Below are 23,075 nucleotides of genomic sequence, written 5' to 3'. Positions count from 1 at the left end.
GTTAAGGGTTGCCACAGCGGATCATCTTTTTCCATATTACTCTCACTACACTGAGTATTTATATCACTGTATCTGAGTGGGGAATCACAGCAGCAGCTGATCGGAAAGAGAATTATCGGTATACAGTTTCAAGCACACACTACCTCAACCACGGCAAAACGCGTCAAAGTCTTTCCTGTATGGACCTCGCGTTTCAGAAACAGTTTCATCCCAAGAACTATAAACGCACTCAATCAAGTGCTCCTTGTAGAACTGTTTGTACTTATAAGTACAATTACCCCACTGTAAACTTGCACTACAGTTATAATATTGCACAACCTGCGCCACTTTATAAAGCGCGTATGATGACGATATCATTTTTAAGATGAAATGCAGCAAAATATGTTTGCTTATAGTATACAGATAAAACTTTAACTTCATTTAAATAATCTGTATTGTTAATAATTAAACATGTGAGGACACGGTGCCGCAGCGCTAGCTAGTTCATGGATAGCTCCTGCCTTGCCCTTTATTATTGCTGGTGCTGACGCAACACTGGAAGGATAGACGGATAGAATAATTAAACATGTACTATGAAGATATTTCAATGTTCCTTACAAGTTTTGAAGAATCGGCGTTCTAAGCTTACAGATGGCTTAACGTTTATTACAGAGCTGATTGTGTGGCGATTGGGTATTTGGAGAAAGAAAAGTAAGGACAAGAATTGGAGGTTAGTACGTTTGAAAGAGACAGTACTTCTGTAATAAATTATTTCATCGAAGGTCGCACACGGTGCAGCAAGCCTCTTGCGTGAGATATGAACAATCACTGTGCCACCGTGTTCCCATGTTTAATAACATGCTTTCATTCCTATCATCATGAAAAAGATATCACGTATACATGTAATATCACGAATGTAATGGATTCTGTGTCCTGTCGGAGAAAGAGCAAGAACGGAAGCACGTAGTGATTCACACACATAGAGCACATAGAAGATCAAACACAGAACAAAGCATTTAACGTGCTACTTGAGAAACTAGTAAAATAAACGATTTTAAGATGAAGTTTATGATGTTCTACTTTAATGACAAAATAAAATATGTGATTAAAGTGGAAATTTCGAGATTAAAGTTGACATTTCATGCTTTTTTCCCACTGGGTGCCTATTTTTTTTCTCTGTACCCTAATAAGCTTTCATATGACACTCAGACGGTCCGCTGCGAGTCGCCTTTTCATGCCGACTTTGATATGTGACTTCTTTTTTATTTCAGGCACTGTGCGACTTTGTGAACTTGAGCTTTCGAGTTTCTCCGACACTATGTCACTCGATCAACTTTCTTTTGTTGATCATACCACTGTTTAAACCAACAAATAGTACGTTTTTCCTTTGCCTCCACTTGGTATTCGCTGAAATTCTTATATTTTCCCCCGTGCTTTTCCCATTATCTTTTCACAGAAGGCTATTTATATCGATTTGCATATTCAAAGAGGCATAATTCTGGGAGGAGTTGGGGCGGGACAGAAGGCGCGTGCGTTACTTTTCACGCTGATCAGGATTTATGTAGTGGAAGAACGTGAAAGTTTGTGTATGCACAGATTCCTGCATCTGGATTTTTCTGTGCGTACGCACATTTTTGCTTTTGTGCTTACGCCATGCTATAGTGTGAGTTCTACGCACTGCATTATACATGAAGCCCCTGGAGCTTTAAAAGGATGACTGTGAAGAAGAGGGTGTCATTGTTCAAGGAGACGATCTTGAGAGAGGATCATTGACATAAAGAGCAGAATCAAACAAATAGAGGCCACAAATATTCATGGCATTTGTTTTGATTATCATTTTCACATCATCAGGTGTTATTTTTTTGTTTTGAATTTGTTATTAAAAGGGGAGGGCCATGTTGGTACCCCAAACTACTCCTGTTTTGTTGACCCTTCTTTTGAATTTTCAATTAACTTAACATGTGGATAGTTGCCAAGGAAAAATGGAAAAGAAACACTACTAGGTTTTCTATATTAAATAACTTCTGGAGAACAGTGGAATAAAGCACCAAATGAACTAATAGTAAACTAACAAATCGGAAGTGGCCTCCTCTAGACTTTCTCATATATTCATATATAGGGATGGATATTTGAGGAGTAAAGCGCAAGACAATAATTATATTTTTATATTATGTACATTAAAGAACCATCAACAACAAATCAAATCAAATTAATAATGTATTGAACAATAATTATAAAAGTAAAGTAGAATAAATCGGACTGTGCAGCTGCATGAATAAAAGGTAAAGTACCACTTCCGGTTAGCGGAAATAGCCCAAAAGTAAAAAAAAGGAATCTACATTTTGTACCTAATATTGGTTGACTTAAGTGAAAGCGTACTCAAGTTATCATGTTATAACACACACACACACACACACACACACACACACACACACACACACACACACACACACATAAGACAGACACACAGGCATAATTCCAAAAATAGTATTTTCATACTCAGGGAGGTCTAAAACGTCGAAATTCATCAAAATCTCAAACTGGAATTCTTGGAGGATTCCAATACTTTCCCTACGAGAAAGTCAGGGAGGTCTTAAACATCAAGATTTATCAAAATCTCAACATCACATTTTTGGACAATTACAGCACTTTCCATATACTTCATATACGAGAAAGTAAAAACTGAACTGAGACTCTTATTGGAAAAAGTCCTAATGAAAAGCAAACATCTCCTCCATTCTTGCCCAAATTAAACGTACACACCTGACTTACTGTCCACTAGCAAATTGGCTAAAATTTTTGTAGATTCTCAAAATACAGGGAAGAACCAAAAGTTGCACTAAGCAAATAAAGAAGTAAATGAATACGCTATGTAAGCACTGTCAAGGTAATACTGAAACAGAAAAACAATTTGTAGTCAAACACAGTATGTTTCTCCGTTTCAAGGCAGACATGTTCGCAGATTCACCAGAGCTTCTCAATGGGAGATTTTTAAATTTCAAAAATGTGTACATCATGCTGTTTTCGAGATATCTCAGCAAAAATGCCAAATTTCAACATCTGAGAGCCAAAGTGTTTGATGTTGACAGACAGACGTGGCTACCACAGTGGGTGATTTTCACATTATATTTACTATACCTAAAAAGAGTGTCATGTGTTTGCTCAAGTGACAATCCATGTATTCTTCTGTTTATAATTCATTTTCTGAATACACTAGTCCAGTTTAAGGACTGCAGGACTTAATCTGCTTTAATCTGTTATTATCATTCAATAATACTGAGATCAAAATGACTAAGTCACTGTGTGTCCCTGAGTGACACTTTGTATTTATGAGGTCTACAAATAGCAAATAAAGACACATTTAAATTTGAATTTAAAATTAAATGACTAACTAAATAAATAATGGAAATTTAAATAAATCTAATGCACGTATAAAGTTAATTTCCTTATGAAATGTCACATTTCATTATCTTGGGGTGTTGTAATGTAATAATGATTGTTCACACTGTGCTTGTACTGTTCTCTGTGGGGTGGATTTCTCCGTTCAACATGACCAGAGAACCTGACTTTCGTTTTAGCGGTGATGACCCTAATGGAACATACTGAAGTGTAAAAGTTTGAAAAGAAAATCCTTACATCAGAAATCATAGGTGCCACCCTCTGCATGGTCAGGGAATATACCCAGATGATATTGTTAGTGCCAAAGAAGACAACATATAAGATGACCAAGGTGACCACTGCCCTTGAAGCTTTGGTCTCTGCTCTCTCTCCCTTTTGGCTGTGAATCTGAACTGTAGATGCTCTTTACTTTTGACCATGTTTGTACAGAGGTATAAGAATGTATTCACTCATGCTGGTTTATTAACACTATGAACAAAAGGTGTCTGGACATGACCCCAAAAGCAACCAAGAGATGTGAAAAACTCTCCTTATGTAAAGCAAAAAAGTACTCTAAATTGAATGTGTATGGAGGAATGGTAATTTTAATGAGGCTGGAAACAGCATTAAGGATAGGTGATACACTTGTGGCGTAGTAAAGCAAATATAGGAATACAATGATGTACAGCAGATACCGAGGGATTCTCATCTTTAGTATACTGTAGATGTGGCAGGTGTCATGACTACTGCCTGGTAGACGCAAAGTAGGCAAGTGAGGCTTATGGAGAGACCCTGGAAGGTGCAGGACCAGAAGATGGTGATTTTACAGCTAATACTGTATCTTCAAAGATATACGGATAGCCCAAGGTGGGTTGCTTCTGTGAGATGATACAAGTAAAGGCTACGTAGCATCAGGTTGGCAAAGGCCAGATGGCAAAGAATTATGTCAGGTGTTAGAAGTTTGGCCTCAATTCAATAGGTATGCCAGAAGGTGCAGCAGATGAGCAAAATTGTCTGGAATGCTGATAATTATCAGTACAAGGAAGCTGGATGCTTTGATGACACCTCTAGTGTCCATAACTTCTCACCGTCAAGACCTAGGAGCAAGAATTAAGAGGTGGGGCTAGGGTAGATGCTTTAATGTACATTTTAAACAAATATTATGAAATATTCTTAACTTGGAGAATTCTCTGATTAATTTTGCATAATAATAACAAAGTATGACAGGTTTTTGATAGTAGGCAGTTCCAAGTTTCATGTAGGTAATCAGTGTGACTCCCAGAGCAAAAGAGATGTTAACCTTCTGCATTCTTTTGATCTTAACATGACATCCAGTCATCACACAGGGGAGGTCACATTAGATTTGTTTATTCATAACATAGGTGTAACTCAGATCATAGACTTCAACATAACAGATCATTACTGTATTTTCTTTAACAAAGAAATATCTGTCACTAGAACAAATTAGAAGTGCATTGTTAAAACATGCTGTTTTAATGTCAGCTGCTTATAAATTTGGCTAAAATTCCCAATAGTCAGTTTGATGTTACTACTTCTTCTAATACAACCAGTAATATTAATAGAAAGGTGGAAAATGTTAAACTAATGGCCATAGCTGACATAGTATCCCTTAATGAACAAGTTAAGACATTTTCTGCTCTTAAAGTATAATGAAAAGAGCCAATCAATCCATTAAGCCATATAGGTGACTTCCTAGGGTGCTATCATCAGAGGGGTGCCATTTTTGAAAGTTTTGGACACTGAGGGGAACCCCAATCATCGAACTCTGATGATACTGGGTGGGCTCTATTACCCGCTGAGTGTCTGCTCTGAAAGCAAAAGTGCACACACTGTGTATACCAAGGGGCATGTGCTTCTTAAAGTCTGTGGTATTTACACAAAGGAGTGTCATTTGTGCTACTGAAGGGGTCTGCACTCCAGACATCGAGGGAAATCACAAAGTCAAATATCACCAGATTGTCAAAGTCTAATAATACTGACTACACACTATGGAAAAAGAGGGTAGATGGCTGTCCATCCCGCCAAGAGCTCTCAATGGGCTTCAACCAGCAGTGGTTGTAAGGCCGAGTAAAACTGGAGGAAAATTAACAGACCACTGTAAAATTGTGAGGGCTGAGACAACTGAGCAGTTCTACTTAAGTAACAGTTCTACTTTTCCAAACTTATAAATGACAAATCAGGAAATCTGTGACTATTTTTAAAATATGATCATCTCTTAACCCCAGCCTCATCAATGTTATGCATTTTACAAGATTCAGAGGCTAATGGCGGGCCCTTATCAGCATTTGTTTAAAGAAAAAATAAATAACATAAGATGTTAAAAAGTACAAACCTCAAAAACCAACCTTGTTGAACAACACATGCGCAACACAGTGAATGAATCCCCTTTACAGATAAAGCCCTGCTCAAGAAAAATAACCTTGACTGCTCTGTTTTGGACAATCTCTAACTTTTTTTTTTGTTAAGTAAGACTCTAGAAAAAGTTATTAATTTAATAAAAATCTACTCTGAATAAGTATGAGTCAGGATTTAAATCACACCATAGCAGAGAAATTGCTTTGGCTAAAGTTCTTAGTGACTTACAGCATGAAATTAATAAACACCTTGGGCCTCATGTATAAATGGTGTATACACACAAAAATGTTGTGTACGCCAATTTCCACACAAACTTTGAGATGCGTAAAAACTAAACTTGCCATAAAACCATGTACATTTTCACGGTAGCCCCCTCCCTTATGTACGCAAGTTTCTGCTTGGTTTTGCAAACTGGCGGCACCCAGCTTCAAAGCAGTGCTACTGTTTCTGTGTCATTTCCCTTTCTTTTTCAGATTTGCATCCGTGATGTAGGATTTATCAAATACACAGAAATTAATTGCATTATTGTTTATAAATTGAAGGCACTTGATTGTAATCAGTCTGTAACAATATAATGGTGCACAGAATGGCCAAACTATTCCAAATACCATGGCTGCTTTAGCATTGTTAGAAGACTTCACAAATGGAAAAATCAGACGAGAGCACATATTTAGATATCATACTGATTTCTTGCCACACAAGGATGACCGGCTTCTAAGTCGATTTTAATTTCTAAGAGCTATCCTCAAGGAGCTGTGTGCTGAACTGCTGCCGGGTTTACAAAGGCAGACTTTGAGGAATTGTGCTCTACCTGTTCCTTTGCAAGGTCTGTCCACCCTTGGGTTTTTAACCACAGGAGCTTTTAAGCGTGAACTAGCTGACCGATCAGGTATTTCTCAATTATCACTGAGTCACCCCATGCCAGCCATTTGGGATGGTATTATCTGCTTGTTATCCAAATATTTTAAATTTCCATACACTGTGGTCGAGAAAGCAAACATCAAAGCGCAATTCACATCAACATCTGGTTTTCCAAATGTAATCGGAGCAATTGACTGCATACACATTGCTATAAAGGCGCCATCACAGAATGAATATGCTAATGTAAATAGAAAATATTTCCATTCTATTAATGTGCAAATTATCTGTGATATGAAAATGTGTCTCATTAATGTTGTCACAAGATAGCCTGGCTCAACTCAACTGATTCATTCATCCTGAGAAATAGTAGTGTTGGGTAAAAACTTGAAAATGGTGTTGTGCATGATGGCTGGCTATTTGGTAAGGTAAAATTTTCACTTTGGTCAAATTTGTAAATTATCTGTATGATGTAACTGTATAACATGATGACTTAGGTGACAGCGTGCACCCTCTGAAGATGTGGCTTATCACCCCACTCACCAACTCACTGACTGAACAAGAGCAACTTTATAATGACCTCCACTCTTGGGCTCGGGTTGTCGTAGAACGTACTATAGGGCAGGTTAAGGGTCGTTGGTGCTGCCTGGATCACACTAGTGGAGTGCTGCTCTATAGTCCTCAGAAAGTGTGTCGCATTGTGCGAGCATGTAATGTGCTGCATAATGTGGCACACAATTGTATGATGAACTCACCAACTGATCAGCCAAATCGGACATCGCTACAACTTCAATTTAATGTAATTAGCAGAATGTAAAGATACATAAGCAGGTGCAGCATTTATTTTTTAAACCTTTCATTTGATTTCATTTGATTTGATTCCGTAGTTCATTGGCTGCATTCCATAGTTCATTGGCTACATCTCTTACAGCATCCACTAATGCATTTTGTGATTCCAGAACAACATTTGTCACCACACAGCCAGATATTCACCCAGCGGTTCCCAAGGCAGGGGTGTGCAAACAGCCAGTGCCTAACGATGTGCTTGGCACAGCAGCAGCACCATCATGTTTGCTTGGAGTCATGGGGTTCAGCTATTGTAATATTGTCTGGAACAGAATAAACATTCATTAATACTGCTTCTGCTGCCTGCTTGATTGTCATTAGAACATTAGAACAATCCAGATGAGAACAGGCCATTCAGCCCAACAAAGCTCGCCAGTCCTATCCACTTATTCTTCCAAAAAAACATCAAGTTGAGTTTTGAAAGTCCCTAAAGTCTTACTGTCTACCACACTACTAGGTAGCTCATTCCAAGTGCCTATCATTCTTTGTGTAAAGAAAAACTTCATAATGTTTGTGTGAAATTTACCCTTAACAAGTTTCCAACTGTGTCCCTGTGTTCTTGATGAACTCATTTTAAAATAACAGTCTCGATTCACTGTACTAATTCATTTCATAATTTTAAACACTTCAATCATGTCACTTCTTAATCTTCTTTTGCTTAAACTGTAAAGGCTCTGCTCTTTTCATCTTTCCTCATAATTCAATCCCTGTAGCCCTGGAATCAGCCTAGTCACTCTTCTCTGGACCTTTTCTAGTGCTGCTGTGTCCTTTTTGTGGCCTGGAAACCAAAACTGCACACAGTACTCCAGATGAGGCCTCATCAGTGCGTTAAAAAGCTTGAGCAGAACCTCCTTCGACCTGTACTCCACACATCAAGGTGCTATATAACCTAACATTCTATTTGCCTTCTTAATGGCTTCTGAACACTGTCTGGAAGTCCACTATGACTCTTAAATCCTCCTCATAAAGGTATACAGTAATCCCTCACCACTTCGCGGTTCACTTTTCGCGGATTCACGACTTCGCGGATTTTATATGTAAGCATATTTAAATATATAACGCAGATTTTTCGCTTCTTCGCGGGTTTCTGCGGACAATTAGTCTTTTTACTTCTGATAGTTGCTTCCTCAGTTGGTTTGCCCAGTTCATTTCATACAAGAGATGCTATTGGCGGATGGCTGAGAAGCTACCCAATCAGAGCACGCAGTTAAGTTCCTGTGTGCTGCTGATTGGCTCAGCGACGCAGTGCTGCATTAACCAGGAAGTCTCATCTCATCTCACTCATTCAACATTAACGTGCTCTTTATACTGCATTCAGGGGATCATCACTTTCATCGTCATCATTTTTACTGCGCAGCATATTCATCACGTTATATATAGCTACGTGTACTTCGCTATACAGTAAGTGTAAACTTATCTACCGATTTCATATTGCTTAGCAGTTGTCCCTGTTATTAATAGAGTAAAGGTGGGTTGTAAACAATACAGGGAGGGTTTAAAAATGTCCAAATACACGTTAAATAATTAAATAAATATGGTGTCCCTACTTCGCGGAAATTCAGTTATCGCGGTCGGCCTTGGAACCTATCTCCCGCGATAAGTGAGGGATTACTGTACTCTCGATTTTCAGACAGCCCACTGTTTATTCAAACCTAACATTTTTACTTCCTGTTCAAACCTAACATTTTTTACTTCCTAACCTAACATTTTTACTTCCTGTCTTATTAAACATGAAAATTATTTACACGAGTATGGATAATGGTTAGCGAAAAACAAAATTCACCTTCACCCATGGTGATGTCAGAATCTCTCTCACCTGCTGGTAAAATACCAATTATTCGCTGCAACTTTTTTCCACATGCTTTTGCCATTGTCTTTTAACAAAACACTGAATGGAAGGGGCTATTTATATTGATTTGCGTATTCAAATATGCAAAATTCTGGGAGGAGTTAGGGTGTGGCTGTAGGAGCATGCACATGCGTTAAATTTCACGTTCATTGGGATTTATAAAGGGGAAGTGCATGGAACTTGGAGCATGCACAGTTTTATACATCTAGTTTTTGTTATGCATACGCACATGTTTGTTTTTGTCCATACACTATGTTTTAGTGTGAATTCTACACACTGTGCTATACATGAGGCCCCTTATCTAGTCTTGTTCTCTTAGCATTTGATACTATAGGTCATTTCCAATAACTGCTTTATTCATTGGGGCATTCTTCCTAGCAGCAGTTAGTTTTAATCTTTTATTGTAGATCCATGATTTGTATATTTTGTGTCTTAGGGTCTGATGTTATTCTTAATCGACATGTTTCTGGTAGACTGCTTTATTTCAAAACACAAATGAACTGCCACAGCTATGCTGACGATACACAGGTGATCTATAGCTTCAACGCTGAGCCTGTAAAATATCTGATCCAGTGTCTTACAAGTATTACAGAATGGATGAGTAGCCATTCTTTAGACTAGTAAAAAAGAAATGTTACTTATTGACAAGGAAAAAATGAGTACCTTAGAAATAAATTTGAGAAGTAGGCTTTATAGGAACTTGTTCAACAGATGGAGCGCTGGTGAAGAAAAGAAGTAAAGGCATAGGAGGCATGCTGAGAGAGTTGCCTTCAAAGACAGAAAATATAAAACCTCAAAAATAATCTAGGAGCAGGCTTTTTCTGGAATGTGCTTGAGAAAGCATAGACATTCACATGCACGCAAATACTGAGGAAAGGTTCTGAAAGTACAAGTAGGGCAAGAGAGAGCAAATATTTTTTTTTAGTTATTCTATTACCAGTCTTCAACAGGTTGCGTGGCTGGTATAGCATAAAGCTACACAACATCCAAACATGAATGCCATGAATGTGTAAATAGCAATAAATAGTTGTCTCACTCGTTAGGATTTTGAACTCTTAATTTGTTATTTTAGTCTTAAACAGCTGCATTCATTGTTTTTAATTACTGCTTATTATTAATAAGATGAAAATGACAAAGGATCCAGAGGTTCTCCATCTCACTTGCTTCTGTGTGTATTCATCACACACTTTTTGATTTATTAAAATACTTAGAAATGGAAGACACAAACAAAAACCTGCAGCTAACCCCACTAAGGCTACCTTCCAGCTGGATACACTGAACACAGTCAGAAATGGATAAATTGATTGATAACAGAGAGAACATCACAAAAATGATTTTCTACCACAGTGAGTTCCACTTTTATGAGTTTCAAGAATTTCTTCCATCCTGTACTGACGACGGTGCCCCTCTGCTGTAAATCAATGGATATGTTAAAATTAATCTGGAGAGCATTAGTACGGATTGTATCCTGCATACAAATTCACTCATTCTGGGCATATTCTGAGTTGCCAGATAATTTAACAGGCTTAACCTACAAAAAATCCATCCTTCTATCCTGTTCTCCAAACCCACTTCTCAGGGTTTAAACTGCATAATATACAATTGAAATGATTTATTCAGATGACGTCAGCTGATTGTTGAATTATATTTTGATAACATGGCTCAGATGTTGGTTTGCAAAGTGGAAATCTGTTTGATTCGCTGTTTGTCCCTGAGTAATTCTCTGAACTTGTGAGGCCTCCAGATTATTGAGTCAGTGTCATTTTATTTCCAACTAATTTCTAATGAAAAGGTCAGCTAAATAAATGTAATTTTAAATACATCTATTACTCATATAAGGTTAATTTCATTGTAATGAGTCATGTAGTCTTATCCTGGGACTGTGAATGAGACAGTAATTGTTCACATTGTACATGTGTTTCTCCCTGTGGTCTGGACTTCTCTCTTCATTTTGACCAGTTTTAATTTCCTCTGGACTTTTGGATTAGTAGTGATGACCACAATGGGACACACTGAAGTGTAAAGGGTTGCAAAGAAGACCCGGATATCAGAAATAAGAGGTGCCACCCTCAAGATGGTAATGGAGTACACCCAGATAATGTTATCAATGCCAAAAAATACAACATATAAAACAACCAAGGTGACCACTGCCCCAGAAGCCTTGGTCTCTGCTCTTCGACCCTTATGGCTATGATCTGAACTGCGGATCTTCTTTACTTTTTGACTGTGTTGGTACAGAAGTCTTAGGATATAGCCACTCATAACAATCATTAGCACTATGAACACAAGGTCTCTTGCCATGACACCAAAACCTACAGACATATATGAAGAATATTCCTTATATAACATAAAACAGTAGTCTAAATTCATGGTGTATGGAGGAATGGTGTTGTTAAACAGACTGGAAACAGCATAAAGGATAGATGAAACACTTGTAGAATAGTAGAGCAGGTAGAGAAATAAAATGATGTACAGCAGAAACTGGGGGATTTTCATCTTCAGAGGGGCAAGTTTTGAGGTAGCAGGTGAGATGGCTACAGCCTGGTAGACACAAAGCAGACAAGTGAGGCTGACAGAGAGCCCTCGGAAGCCACGGAAGCACAAAAGTGAAATTTTGCAGCCAATATCATCAAAGAAGTTCACATAGCCCAAGGCGGCTAAAGTCTGTGGGATACTACGAGTGAAGGCTACCATGAGGTTGGCAAAGGCCAGATGGCACAGAATGATGTCAGCCGTTAGGAGCTTGGCCTCGATCAGGTAGCTGTGCAGAAAGGCACAGCAGACTAGAAGATTGGCTGGAACGCTTATGATTGTCAGGATAAGGAAACTGGAAGCTTTGATGACACCTCTATTGTCCATAACTTTTCACTATAAAGACCTAGGAGAAAGAAATTAGAAAAGGGGGTTAAGGAATTTGTTTAAAAATATGTTTTACTCCAAAAATTATAGCATGTTCTTTACTCAGATTAGATACAGGGAAAGAATATCAGGTAGTCAAGTTAAAAGCAGCCCCTTGAATTGAACACATGAGCACTGTGGTGTCACGGTAGTTGGAGTGGTTAAGGAATGGGCTAAAATTCCTGCTATGGTCTCTGATAGGTCTGTCCCTGAGTCTGTGTGAGTTTTCTGAATGCACTCCAGGAGTTTTCTTCTGAGAACCCAGAGTCATGCAGGTTAGGTTAATGGCCTAATGTGGTTGTGAGGGAGACCTGTGATGGACTGACATCCTGTCTGAAATTGTTTCCTCCCTAACATTCACTGCTGCTGTAATAAGCTCCCACTTTAGGATCCTAAACTGGATTATGGAGCTTCCATTCTGGATGAATGAATATGAGGTGTCAAGCTATGTTGGGCTGGTCTGTGATCATCACCTCTTGTGATCTCAACAGCATTTAGGCTTTACTGTACCATAAAAATAACTGGTACTGTCAAATATGTATTGTTCTAGGCATCTGCAGAACATGAAGATTTATGTTGTGGAAGAAAACAACAGGCTTAATAATTTAACTCACAGAATCAATGAGTTATGTATAATTCTACATGCAAAATTAGAGCCAATGAACAGAACAGCATATGCCAAGGTGTCTGCCTTTCCTCTAAGTACCATCACTTTTATATGTTCTTCACCATCACGTGATGCCACAGTGGCATGATTCCATCAAAGTCCATTACACATGAAGCAAGCATCTTGTGCCCCAAGTGTAGCTGAAGAAGAGCAATTAGAACAAAGGGAGGTTAACTAGATCAAGCAATATTATGAGAATAACAATAATCCCTATAATAAACACAAGAAACAAAAGATTTTTATCCACTCAGGTATCCATGTCATCCAGTCTGTCAGCCAATGGAACAGTTTATGCAGTTCTTCTGTTACAGAAAGCATATGGCTCACAATAGATGTAATTAATATCAGTGGAAGTGTTGGGTACATTAGTGCAACTCTGGCTTCCAACCACAGCACACATTCCTCCATTAATGAAAGTACCATGTCCAAAACCATCCTGTTCTGAAGAGCAACAGTACGCATAGCAACCAATTCAGCCGACACCTCACTGACTCCTTCTGCAGTCCAATTGGTGACAGTCTTTTGGACTTGGGCTAGCGCTTTAATTTGCAGCCCATATGCAGCACCAGTGACCCCCAGGAAGAAGGAACCTAGAATCAGAATCCGTTCTGGAACTGGGAGTTAACCCCTCCACTGCTCTGGAGAAGTTCTATGGGTAAATATTACTGGTAGATAAGAGTTAAGAAGGGTACATGGGTACATGGGACAGATCATAGGTAAGACAGCAAGAGCCACACCATCCCATTGGTAACTAGGGATAAGCATTTTGATCACAAATAAAAAAGGTCCCATTAAGAAATGTTGATACACATCCGTGTTGATGTGGAAGTCCCAAAATTAAACTGCTGAGTGTTTTTTAGTGATGGATGGCTTTTCTGCAAGAATAAATCAGTTGGATGAAGAAGCACTTTCGAAACAGAATCAGAAATACATACACAACTGAAACTTGCAAAGGGTTTAGGCGTTGATGCAGTGGGTTGTGAAACTAAGAAATGAGGTGCTGTTGGACTAGTGGATCGAACTTCAGGACGTTAAAAGGAAGGTTCATAATGAATGAAAAAAAAATTGAATATTACCTTCAGTCTCTAGTAGGGTAGCTATTTTTGGTTTATCATCAAGGCTTAAATCAAAATTAAATGTCACCACCCACCAACATGGGTAAATAGATAGACATAGTAAAGAGTAGGTTTAGCAGGGGGCCAAAAGTTTATAAACCTCCGGGACTACGCCTAAAAGTGGTTGAAGAGAATGTTATAGAGAAGTTTCCCTCAAAATAATATGCATGGAGAATACCTGAAAGGATAGAAGGTTGTAACGGGACAGGAAACAAAGACACCCTTGAGTGGGATGAGTGTGGAAAAGCAGCACGGGCCCAACAATTGTTGGATTCTATAGAATGAGGCCAATATCGGGAAGGAGCTAAAAATGTGTTATGTTCATTAGGACCATGTAAATGTTCATGGTGATTTGGCTGCTTAATGTGTACTACTAAATCTATGGATTAAATATATCATGTTCACATTTAGCTACATCTTTGGTAGTTACTCAGTAAAAGTAATCCATCACAAATTACTAAAGACTGCTCGCAAACTGTGATGGGATTGCTTTACTTATTACTTCCTGGAAAGAGCAATCGCATTACTAATTACTTATATGGTACTCTCTAAAGCCATGCAAAGATGTATCATTTGGAAAGCACAAGGGTGATACTCACATGCGCATTGAGCATTTTAATAAGGAGGAAGTACCGTATATACTCGCGGATAAGTTCTGCCACGGATAACTCTTGACTTGATTTTATTGTATAATTCCTGGTATTTTATAATGTCGGTCAACTAAGTCGAATGTGGAAAACTCACGCTTTTGGTCCAAGAGATTATGATATGTTAACACCCACCTGAGAGAGTTACCACAGAGCACACAGACTTTCTTTTCTATGTGGGTGCAGCAATGTGCTGTATCAGCGTGTGCTCCTAACCTCTCTCTCTCTATTGTGCCTACGTGACCACACGGTAATACCTGCACTATTCTGAAGTGACATTTGCACTGTTTTGTGGTTTTTGTATCTCACACCCTCATACACCTTTATTGTAAGAGCATCCCTTATCTACAATGGAGCGTTTGATCAGAAGAAAATATGAAGCTGGGTTTAAATTAAACATCGTTGGTAACTGTGCTACTGCAACAAAATTTGATGCGTCAGAGAAACTGATGTGAGACTGGAGGAGGCAAGAAGATGTAAAAAAAAAAAAATTAAGTGTCGCATTTTTTAACGGGCTTATAAGTCGGGTCTGATTTTATGATTGATTTTTCGGGTTTCAAGACCCAAGCTATACATGAGTATATACGGTAACCAAAAACAGTGCAAGTAAATTCAGCAGTTAAACTTGTAAAGAACTTGACTAACATTATCACTGTGTCATTTCAAATGTCTGAATTAGCAAGTAGAGGTCTTTAATTCACAAAAAGAATTCTTAATAAGAAAAGTCTTAAAAAAAAACAGACTTAACAAATCAAATACCTGCAAATATGGAGTCAGTAAACAGTAAAAATATTGCTAGTGTAGCAGCCAGCAGTCAAGTGTATTTATTGATCGGTTGGGGCTGGCTACCTGCAGTATTTTATTTTTTAGCACAATAAGTAAGCCTGTGTCTCTGTGTCTCTCTCATTTCACTGCTCTTTACACTGTCAGAAAAGCACTTACTGCTCAAAAAGAAAGCATTACATTTTGCCAATAACTATGTGCACTGGGGCAATTTGTGGCTGAGTATGAAGAAGTCTGGTCCTCAGCTGGAAAAGGAAAAGTTGTCCTTTCTAGAAGTACCATTTATAAACGTTTTCAAGAATTTGAGCATGCCAATAAACAAAAAAAATGTGTACAGCAAAAAAAAAAAAAATCTGGCATACGCATATTTCTACTCAATTCACCTTTACAAATCACAATCATCTTGTGATTTATGAATACACCGCAAACTCTGCTCAGCTGCCACCATGAAACAATCATATATGGGCTATTCTAATGAAGCTTGTACATATTGTCAAGCTTGGGTCACAAAGTTACACAGGAGAGCAGAGAAGGTTTTCTGAGGAGTAAAAACTTTATTGTTGTACTGGCAGATATAAACACAAAACCCTTTCAAAGGTGGTCTGCGCTCACAGGAAACAGTGTGATGGCTCGGCCCTCGACTCCTGGTCAAAAGAACACAAAGACATCCTCCTCAAGCAGGTACAGTAGCTCGGGAGCTGTGACCGGAGCAGAGGGGGTCTGGGAAAGAGAGGACAGGAGAGTGAGACATAAGTCCTCATGAGGCAAGCCTGCAGCTGATTCCGCACAGAGGAGGGGGAAGAGTGTGCAAGAGTGTGTTTATTTCCCATTAAAACACTGTTTAAGAGGGAGTTTCTGAAGAGCGGCCACATTCTCAAGCAGCGGTGGTCACAATATGCAACCACGATGCTGCATTACTTCATTGGCTGGTAGGGCAGCCTCTCAACTGATGCATCTGGCCACTGCCAGTTGCATTTGAGGAGTACCCTTGGTGCTCTCTGCATGGCATTGAAGTGCCTATCCTCCATGCTTTGGGGTTGAGGAAAGGCGGAAGGTGCATTGTGCCAACATATGAGCGAGTAGCCACTATCAACTGACACATGTGATGACATGATTGCTGTTACAATGAATAGGTCATAGGAAGCACTAAGGGTTCAGCCAGTTACAGCACCAAAAAGCCAGCCATTACTCATAGCACCATCAGTAAGTCTTCTGTTCAGAGTTACTTTGCCCCATAATAAATGATTCAAGTGTTGACCCATGCCAGTGAGTCCCACCTTTTGTCAGTCTCATCTTGGCATCACAGATGGCTTATGCATTAATGGAAAGTAAGTAAGGCGGAGTGGTGTCTCTGAGGCTAGGGATCTGCACTGGCAATCGGAAGGTTGCCAGGTCGAATCCCGTAAATGCCAATAGGGACTCTGCTCTGTTGGGCCCTTAAGCAAGGCCCTTAACCTGCAATTGCTGAGCGCTTTGAGTAGTGAGAAAAGCGCTATATAAATAAAAGAATTATTTATTATTATTATTGCAATATGAGTGCTGTTGATTGCCATGATTATGTCGGTGAAAGCGGACACTGTTGCAAATGTCCTTTTTATGTGGCATGTACAGCCAAACCATATGGAAACTGAATATAGCACCTCATCAGTTGTTTATGGCTTCCAGCACAGTGGGCATAATGCAGCTAAAGCTTGACTGAGATTTTCCTGACCTGTCGACCATTTTCCTCTGATAGGTGCCTTTTGCCAGAGAGACAACTGTTATTAAAACCTGCATTTGAACAGGTAGAGCCCAATTTGGGCAGCCTTTCTTTCTAATGCTGGGGCCAGGTCAGCAAATAGTTTCAAGACTGCGGCACTTGAAAATATAAATCTGCTCATAAGTCAGTCATCATCATGCTGGGCAAAAACAAAATCACTAAAAGCTTGTGCCTTTCATATATGACCATTTATTTAGTCCTAAAGCAGCACCAAACAAGTCATGTTGTGTCAAACTATTAGACTAAAGATCGGATATAGGGTGGAATATTTATAGCTTTCTGTACGTAGGGAGTGAATAATGCCTGTTGTTTTACTGCACTTTGGTTTCTAGTCCTTAGAAGTGACAACAGGTATCCAATATAAACTGATGAAAAAACAACAAAAGTTCTTCAGTGCAAGTACGTAGCACTAATCCTGTTAAAAGGGAGCTAAAATACAGTCTATATATAATATTCATCACTGTTGTGGTTTAACTCATCAAATCAATGCACATTATAATAGCGATATGAAGTATTATATGTGTGAGTTGTCATTTAACTGGTTTGGCTGTGTCACACACTCGCTCTTAGGGGACAGTTAAAAGGCTTGATCACACGTGAAAGAACAAAGGACAGGGGGTAGAGGTAAGGCACTAATGCTTTTCTTTCCTTCATTCTGCAGAAAAACAACAGAATAAAATGATCCTACCGGTCATCACATCCCGTTCATACAAAAGACTCTTCGGCTGGCTCTGTGGAGTCACCACACTTCCGGACTTCCCCAATGACTTGCGATGACTGCGATTGACGTCAGCTCCACTATCCACTGCATTTCCTCCCCATAAATTGCACTTCCTTTTTGTTCCATATAAAAGAGTCAAGAAAGAACTTTGTTATCAAATGTTTTGTTTTAATTTTGACCTGAGTTTTGTACTGGACGCTACACCCAATATACGGGGAGGATCCCCAGTCCCTAACCTGAGTTTCTATGTGCTTATTTCTTTACATCTAGAGTTTTGCATGAAAAGCTATACAGGTACATTTTGAGGCTCTTTTTGTGCATATGTACATTTTAAAAATTGGACTTCAGGTTGAGAAGAAGTTGCTACCCCAGGTGGAGGAGTTTAAATCTTGTTCACAAGTGAGAGAAGAAGGGGCTGGAAGATCAACAGGCAGATCAGAGTGGCATCTGCAGTTATGCAGACATTGTACCAGTCAGGTGTGATGAAGTGAGAGCTGAGCCAAAAGACAAAGCTCTCAGTTGACCAGTCGATAAATGTTCCTATCCTCACCTATTGCCGTGAGCTTTGGTTAATGACCTAAAGAACTAGATCATGGATACAAGTGATGGGAATGAGTTTCCTTCTCAGGGTACTCAGCTTTAGAGATAGGGTGAGAAGCACAGACATTTGGGAGAAGCTCAAAGTACAGCCACTGATCCTCCACGTTGAAAGGAACCAGTTGAGGTGGTTCAAGCATCAGATTAGGATGGATCCTGGACGCAAAGGTTTTTCAGGCAAGATCAAACTGGAGGAGACCTCATGGAAGACCAAGGACATGCTGGAGAGATTATATCTTCCAGCTTGCCTGGAAATGCCCCAAGAGGAGTTGTACATGTCAAAGAAAGAGACATCTTTGCTTAGACTGCTGCCCCTGTGACCCAGACACGGATAATTAGTAGAATCTGGAATATATGGAATTAACTGTCTTACATTTGCTAACTGTTAAGGAAAATATTCAAATTTTGTACACAGACTTTTCTTCCATTTCCACATGAATGTTAAAGAGAGAAAAAATTAATGTTGTGAGAGAAAAAAATCAAAATGCATGATGGGATTCAGTGCTACATTTTACAACACGTGATGCTAATTGGGCTTTCACTTAATTAGACATCGAAGACGTTTTTTGCTCTGTAAATCTTATTCCTTATGAGCTCTTTGGTCAAGAGGCTGCACATCGCAAAGAGCCAAAATATCAAGGCAGTGGGTAACTGATGTTATATATTATCTAAAATTGGAAAAAATCTAATTCTTACTTAGAGGATCTGTACAAAACTTTTTCAAAACCTGGCAGGATCTGATCAATAAAATTTTAGAATAAGCATGTAAACCATTGAGGAAGCAGATTCTCTCCCCTCTTTTTTTATTATATTTATTTTTATTCATTTATTTATCTACATATTTTTACTATTATTAAAGTTTTACTCTGCTGACCTAGCTCTCTTTCTCATGGGTGGGGGTCAATTTGTTTCAAACCTAGTTTTGTTAAACTTGACTTGCTTGTATGGAATGTTATTTGAGTTTAATAAAATGTTAAAAAAATATCAAGGCAGCTAAGGTTTAATTATAAAAGTTGACTTCATTCAATTTTCCTTAAATTCTCTGTGTTTGTCTTATTCTTTCTGTATGTAGCAAAGCTCAAAAAATATTTTTTAAAGTAAAGTTCACCATCTTAATTTTTAATGAAGAAAAAGTCAACCTCTGTACAACCCCAAAGTAAAATAAACGATGTAATGTCACAAACTAACATATAGCTGTATCTCCAGTATAGTTCTGACAGCACTGTAAATTTCAACGTACACTACACCTGCATACAAAATAGTGCACACATACAATGCAAATGGGAAGTGAATCACATACTGTATCGAGTAGCCACAGTTACCTTCCTGAACGTTAGCTGAAATGGATTGACAGCTCTTTGAAGAGTTTACAGTACTCTTACATTCCATCTGCTTAGAAACATATGTAACAAGTAATGAAGTTCTAACTGTAATATGATAGAAAACATTTTAAACTGTAATGCATTAAGTTACTTTGTTGCTGGAAAACATCTCTCCTCTGCCTTTGACATGGTTAACCGCTGATTCTGCTGTGTGTCCTAGTGAGGAGAGATGTTAAGGGTGCACCAGACAAGCATGGGGGTGTCCCAGGGATTGGTGCTTGGCCCTCTCCTTCTGTCTCTATATACAACTTCTCACTAGCTCCTATCATCCTGTCCCATGGTTTCTCTTATTAGTGCCATGCCAATGATACGCAACTATACCTGTCTTTCTTTCCAGAGGACCACACGTTATCAACTACAAACTCTGCATGTCTCACTAATATTGCAACCTGGATGAAGAAACAGCATCTCCAGCTCGGCCTGGCTATACATCTATTCAGTTCTCCATTTTTGTTTAGCTCTTTATCCCTAACACCCACCATGTCCCCCTTCTTTTCAGATCACTACATTGACTCCCTGTAGCGGCACATATTCAGTTCAAATCCTTGATGCTTGCCTACAGAGTAGTCATAGGGTCAGCACCAATATATATGGAGACACTTGGGAGGACCTATGCTCTATCGCCACCACAGAGATCTGCTGATGATCGGCCTCTGGTGATGCCACTGCTGCATGGTATTAAATCTCAGTCCAGACTGTTATCATGTGTAGCTCTTAGCTGGTGGAATGAACTGCCCACCTCCATTTGAAATTCTGGCTCCCTCGATGTCTTTAAGAAGCATTTGAAGATTCTTGTGTTTGGTAAATTTGGTGTCTCAACTAATATTGACTGTTATGACTTGTGGTGATCAATTCTGTTTTCTTGTCCTGTAAAACTTTTTAACAGTTCCCCAGAGTGATGCTTACTTAAACATGTTGACCTCTTTTGTAAGTCATTTTAGATATAAGCATCTACTAAGCAAATGACTATTGAATGCAAAATAAATGAAAGTTATTCAACCTAATCAACACATGTTTGACCTAAAATTTGTATTCATTCATTTTTAAATTGCCACTTTTCCAATTCACATTCATGGAATGCCTGGGTCTGGTATCTCTGAATACAAAGTAGGAACAAACCCAGAGTGGAGTGCCACTGCATTGCAGGGCAGACTCACAGTCTTACCCATACTCACTCACACATATCCAGTTGCCAGCTAATATAACATAAAAAGAGCTAAATTAGTAAAAATCCATGTGGAAACAGAGTTCAAGATTCATTTATAAAGACAGAGTAGAGTGAACTTCATGCTTGATTGCTTGTCTGAACTACATATGGCACATGCCACTCTTTGGCACCATGTTCAGGCATTCCCTAAAATTGAGTATTTAGGTGAGCAGGAAGTGGGGCACCTAGAGGACTGTTATGGTGGGATTTGCAGGTGGTGTTGCATTGTTGTTAAGACTTTGGACTTCAGACTATGAGGTTCAAAAGAAATGTAACCACTTATATCATAAATGTTGTAAGTTGCCTTGGATAAAGATGCCAGCCGAGCAAGAAATGTAAATGGATGGAGGAATTATAGACATTGGGAACTGCATGTGACAACTGAGCTTCATTTAATAGATTTTAGCTTTCGGGTGACTAAACTCTACAATGATTTACCTAATAATAAACATATCAAATTAATGTTAACATTAAATCAAGCCTATAGGCACATCACTCAATTACCAAGAAATTCCAAGAAACCTCTGAATAAAACATTTACTGAATTTGACAAGGGTGTAAAGACTCTTCCTTAAACTCTGTGGCTCCACATAGAATAATTACATTCTCGGCTATAATGTCCTGAATTAGAAGGTTTGGGACAATAATCTGTTATGACCTCCCAGCAAAATCTTTCCAAGATCAAGGCATAACCCGTTATTTGAATTAACAAAATAAATGAAATAAAAATGAAAAAACACTTACTGATGTACAAGCCACACATACCTAACCCAGCTCAGGGTTTATTAAGCCACTATTAGAAACACACAAAGGGTGAGAGAACAAACATACTTACAAGTGTGAGGCTTCTGAACCACTACTTCATCCCAAAATCTTGTAGCACACTCACATGTTATTTGTTTTCTGTTTTATTTTTTTAAGGGTTTGATGTTTGATATACAAGGGTCTCTAGCTTCTAGTCTATGAATTTCTTACCCCAGAAAAAAAAAAACCATAATATTCATTGATTTCAATTAAAGCGTATGCTACTCACTGTCTCCATTCTTCTTAAATTTTAAAAATGCAGGATTACCTTAGAGGTTAGAAAATATAATTTCCCTGATGTTTGACTTAATTGAATTCAGGTGATTTTTACTGTAGATTTAATTTTGGGGAATAGTAAAGTGGAAGAATTTAAAGATAATTAAAGTTTTTCATTTCATCTGGTTGGTTTCTGTTGTTCATACCTATCCATGTAAAATGAAAACTTTTTAGGAAATTCCCAATACATGGACATACAGTAATATATTAGGCAACATCGTATAGTGGATAGTGCAGTGGACTTTAAATTCACAAGGCGCATTGGTAATAGACTTACATTTTGTATTGTGCCTGATGAGGTCACGATGAAAGGGAAGGGTGAAATTATAGAGAGAGTGAGTCAATATGAGAGAAAAAATTAGAAATTTCTAATAGATTATGTTCTTTGAGTAAGTACCCCAAATGTACTGGCTGAATATCCCACTCTTCGTGTTAGGATCTAATGGGCCAATAGAATTTGCTGGCTAATACTTGGATCTGCAGCTACGGTCTTGTTATGCATGGATGAAATCACTGAAAACAAGCACATGTCTTACCTTTGTCAACTGTGACTCTTCTTTTCCAAGTGCCGGTGTGTGAAAGCAGCTGGCAGATTTGCTGTGGTGCATCCAGCATTTATGCAGTGAGCCTCTCACTAACAGGTCTCTCCTGAGTGAAGCAATGACAGGAAGCCATAAAAGCCCCTAAAGAGCAGGGCATCAGATACAGCAGATATGGATACGAATGTCAATAAAATACCCTAGATATCTACTGTCAAGGAAATCTCCTGTTATTACAAGCTCATCAGAGTTTAAGCTGTCTGACAGGTCATGGGAAACCTAAGGGATTTTGCTATATATTTTCTTACAGTGTTGGAAATAAAAAAATAACACAACCTAACACAATCAAGAATGGTCAGAATTGATTCAGACAGTGGAGGTTGTGTTTTACTAA

General features: G+C 38.6%; 1 protein-coding gene across 2 annotated transcripts in view; it reads right to left on the bottom strand.

Annotated features, from left to right (window-relative positions):
• Nucleotides 1-22,736, bottom strand: part of LOC114649257 (olfactory receptor class A-like protein 1) — a 53,455-nt gene extending 30,719 nt beyond the window's left edge. The window contains exons 1-2 of one of the 2 annotated variants that reach the window (XM_028798760.2): nt 22,679-22,723; nt 11,136-12,154 (exon numbers count right to left, since the gene is read on the bottom strand). In XM_028798760.2, coding sequence (XP_028654593.1) covers nt 11,189-12,145 — 957 coding nt within the window. In that variant the 5' untranslated portion in view covers nt 12,146-12,154; nt 22,679-22,723 and the 3' untranslated portion in view covers nt 11,136-11,188. Of the gene's footprint in view, nt 1-11,135; nt 12,155-22,678 lie in introns of those variants that run through there. The other variant, XM_028798762.2, reaches the window with a different exon arrangement.
• Nucleotides 22,737-23,075: the final 339 nt, after the last annotated feature.

This window comes from Erpetoichthys calabaricus, chromosome 3 (assembly GCF_900747795.2).
Source record: "Erpetoichthys calabaricus chromosome 3, fErpCal1.3, whole genome shotgun sequence".
NCBI lineage: Eukaryota > Metazoa > Chordata > Cladistia > Polypteriformes > Polypteridae > Erpetoichthys > Erpetoichthys calabaricus.
This window is presented reverse-complemented; position numbering and strand designations above follow the sequence as displayed.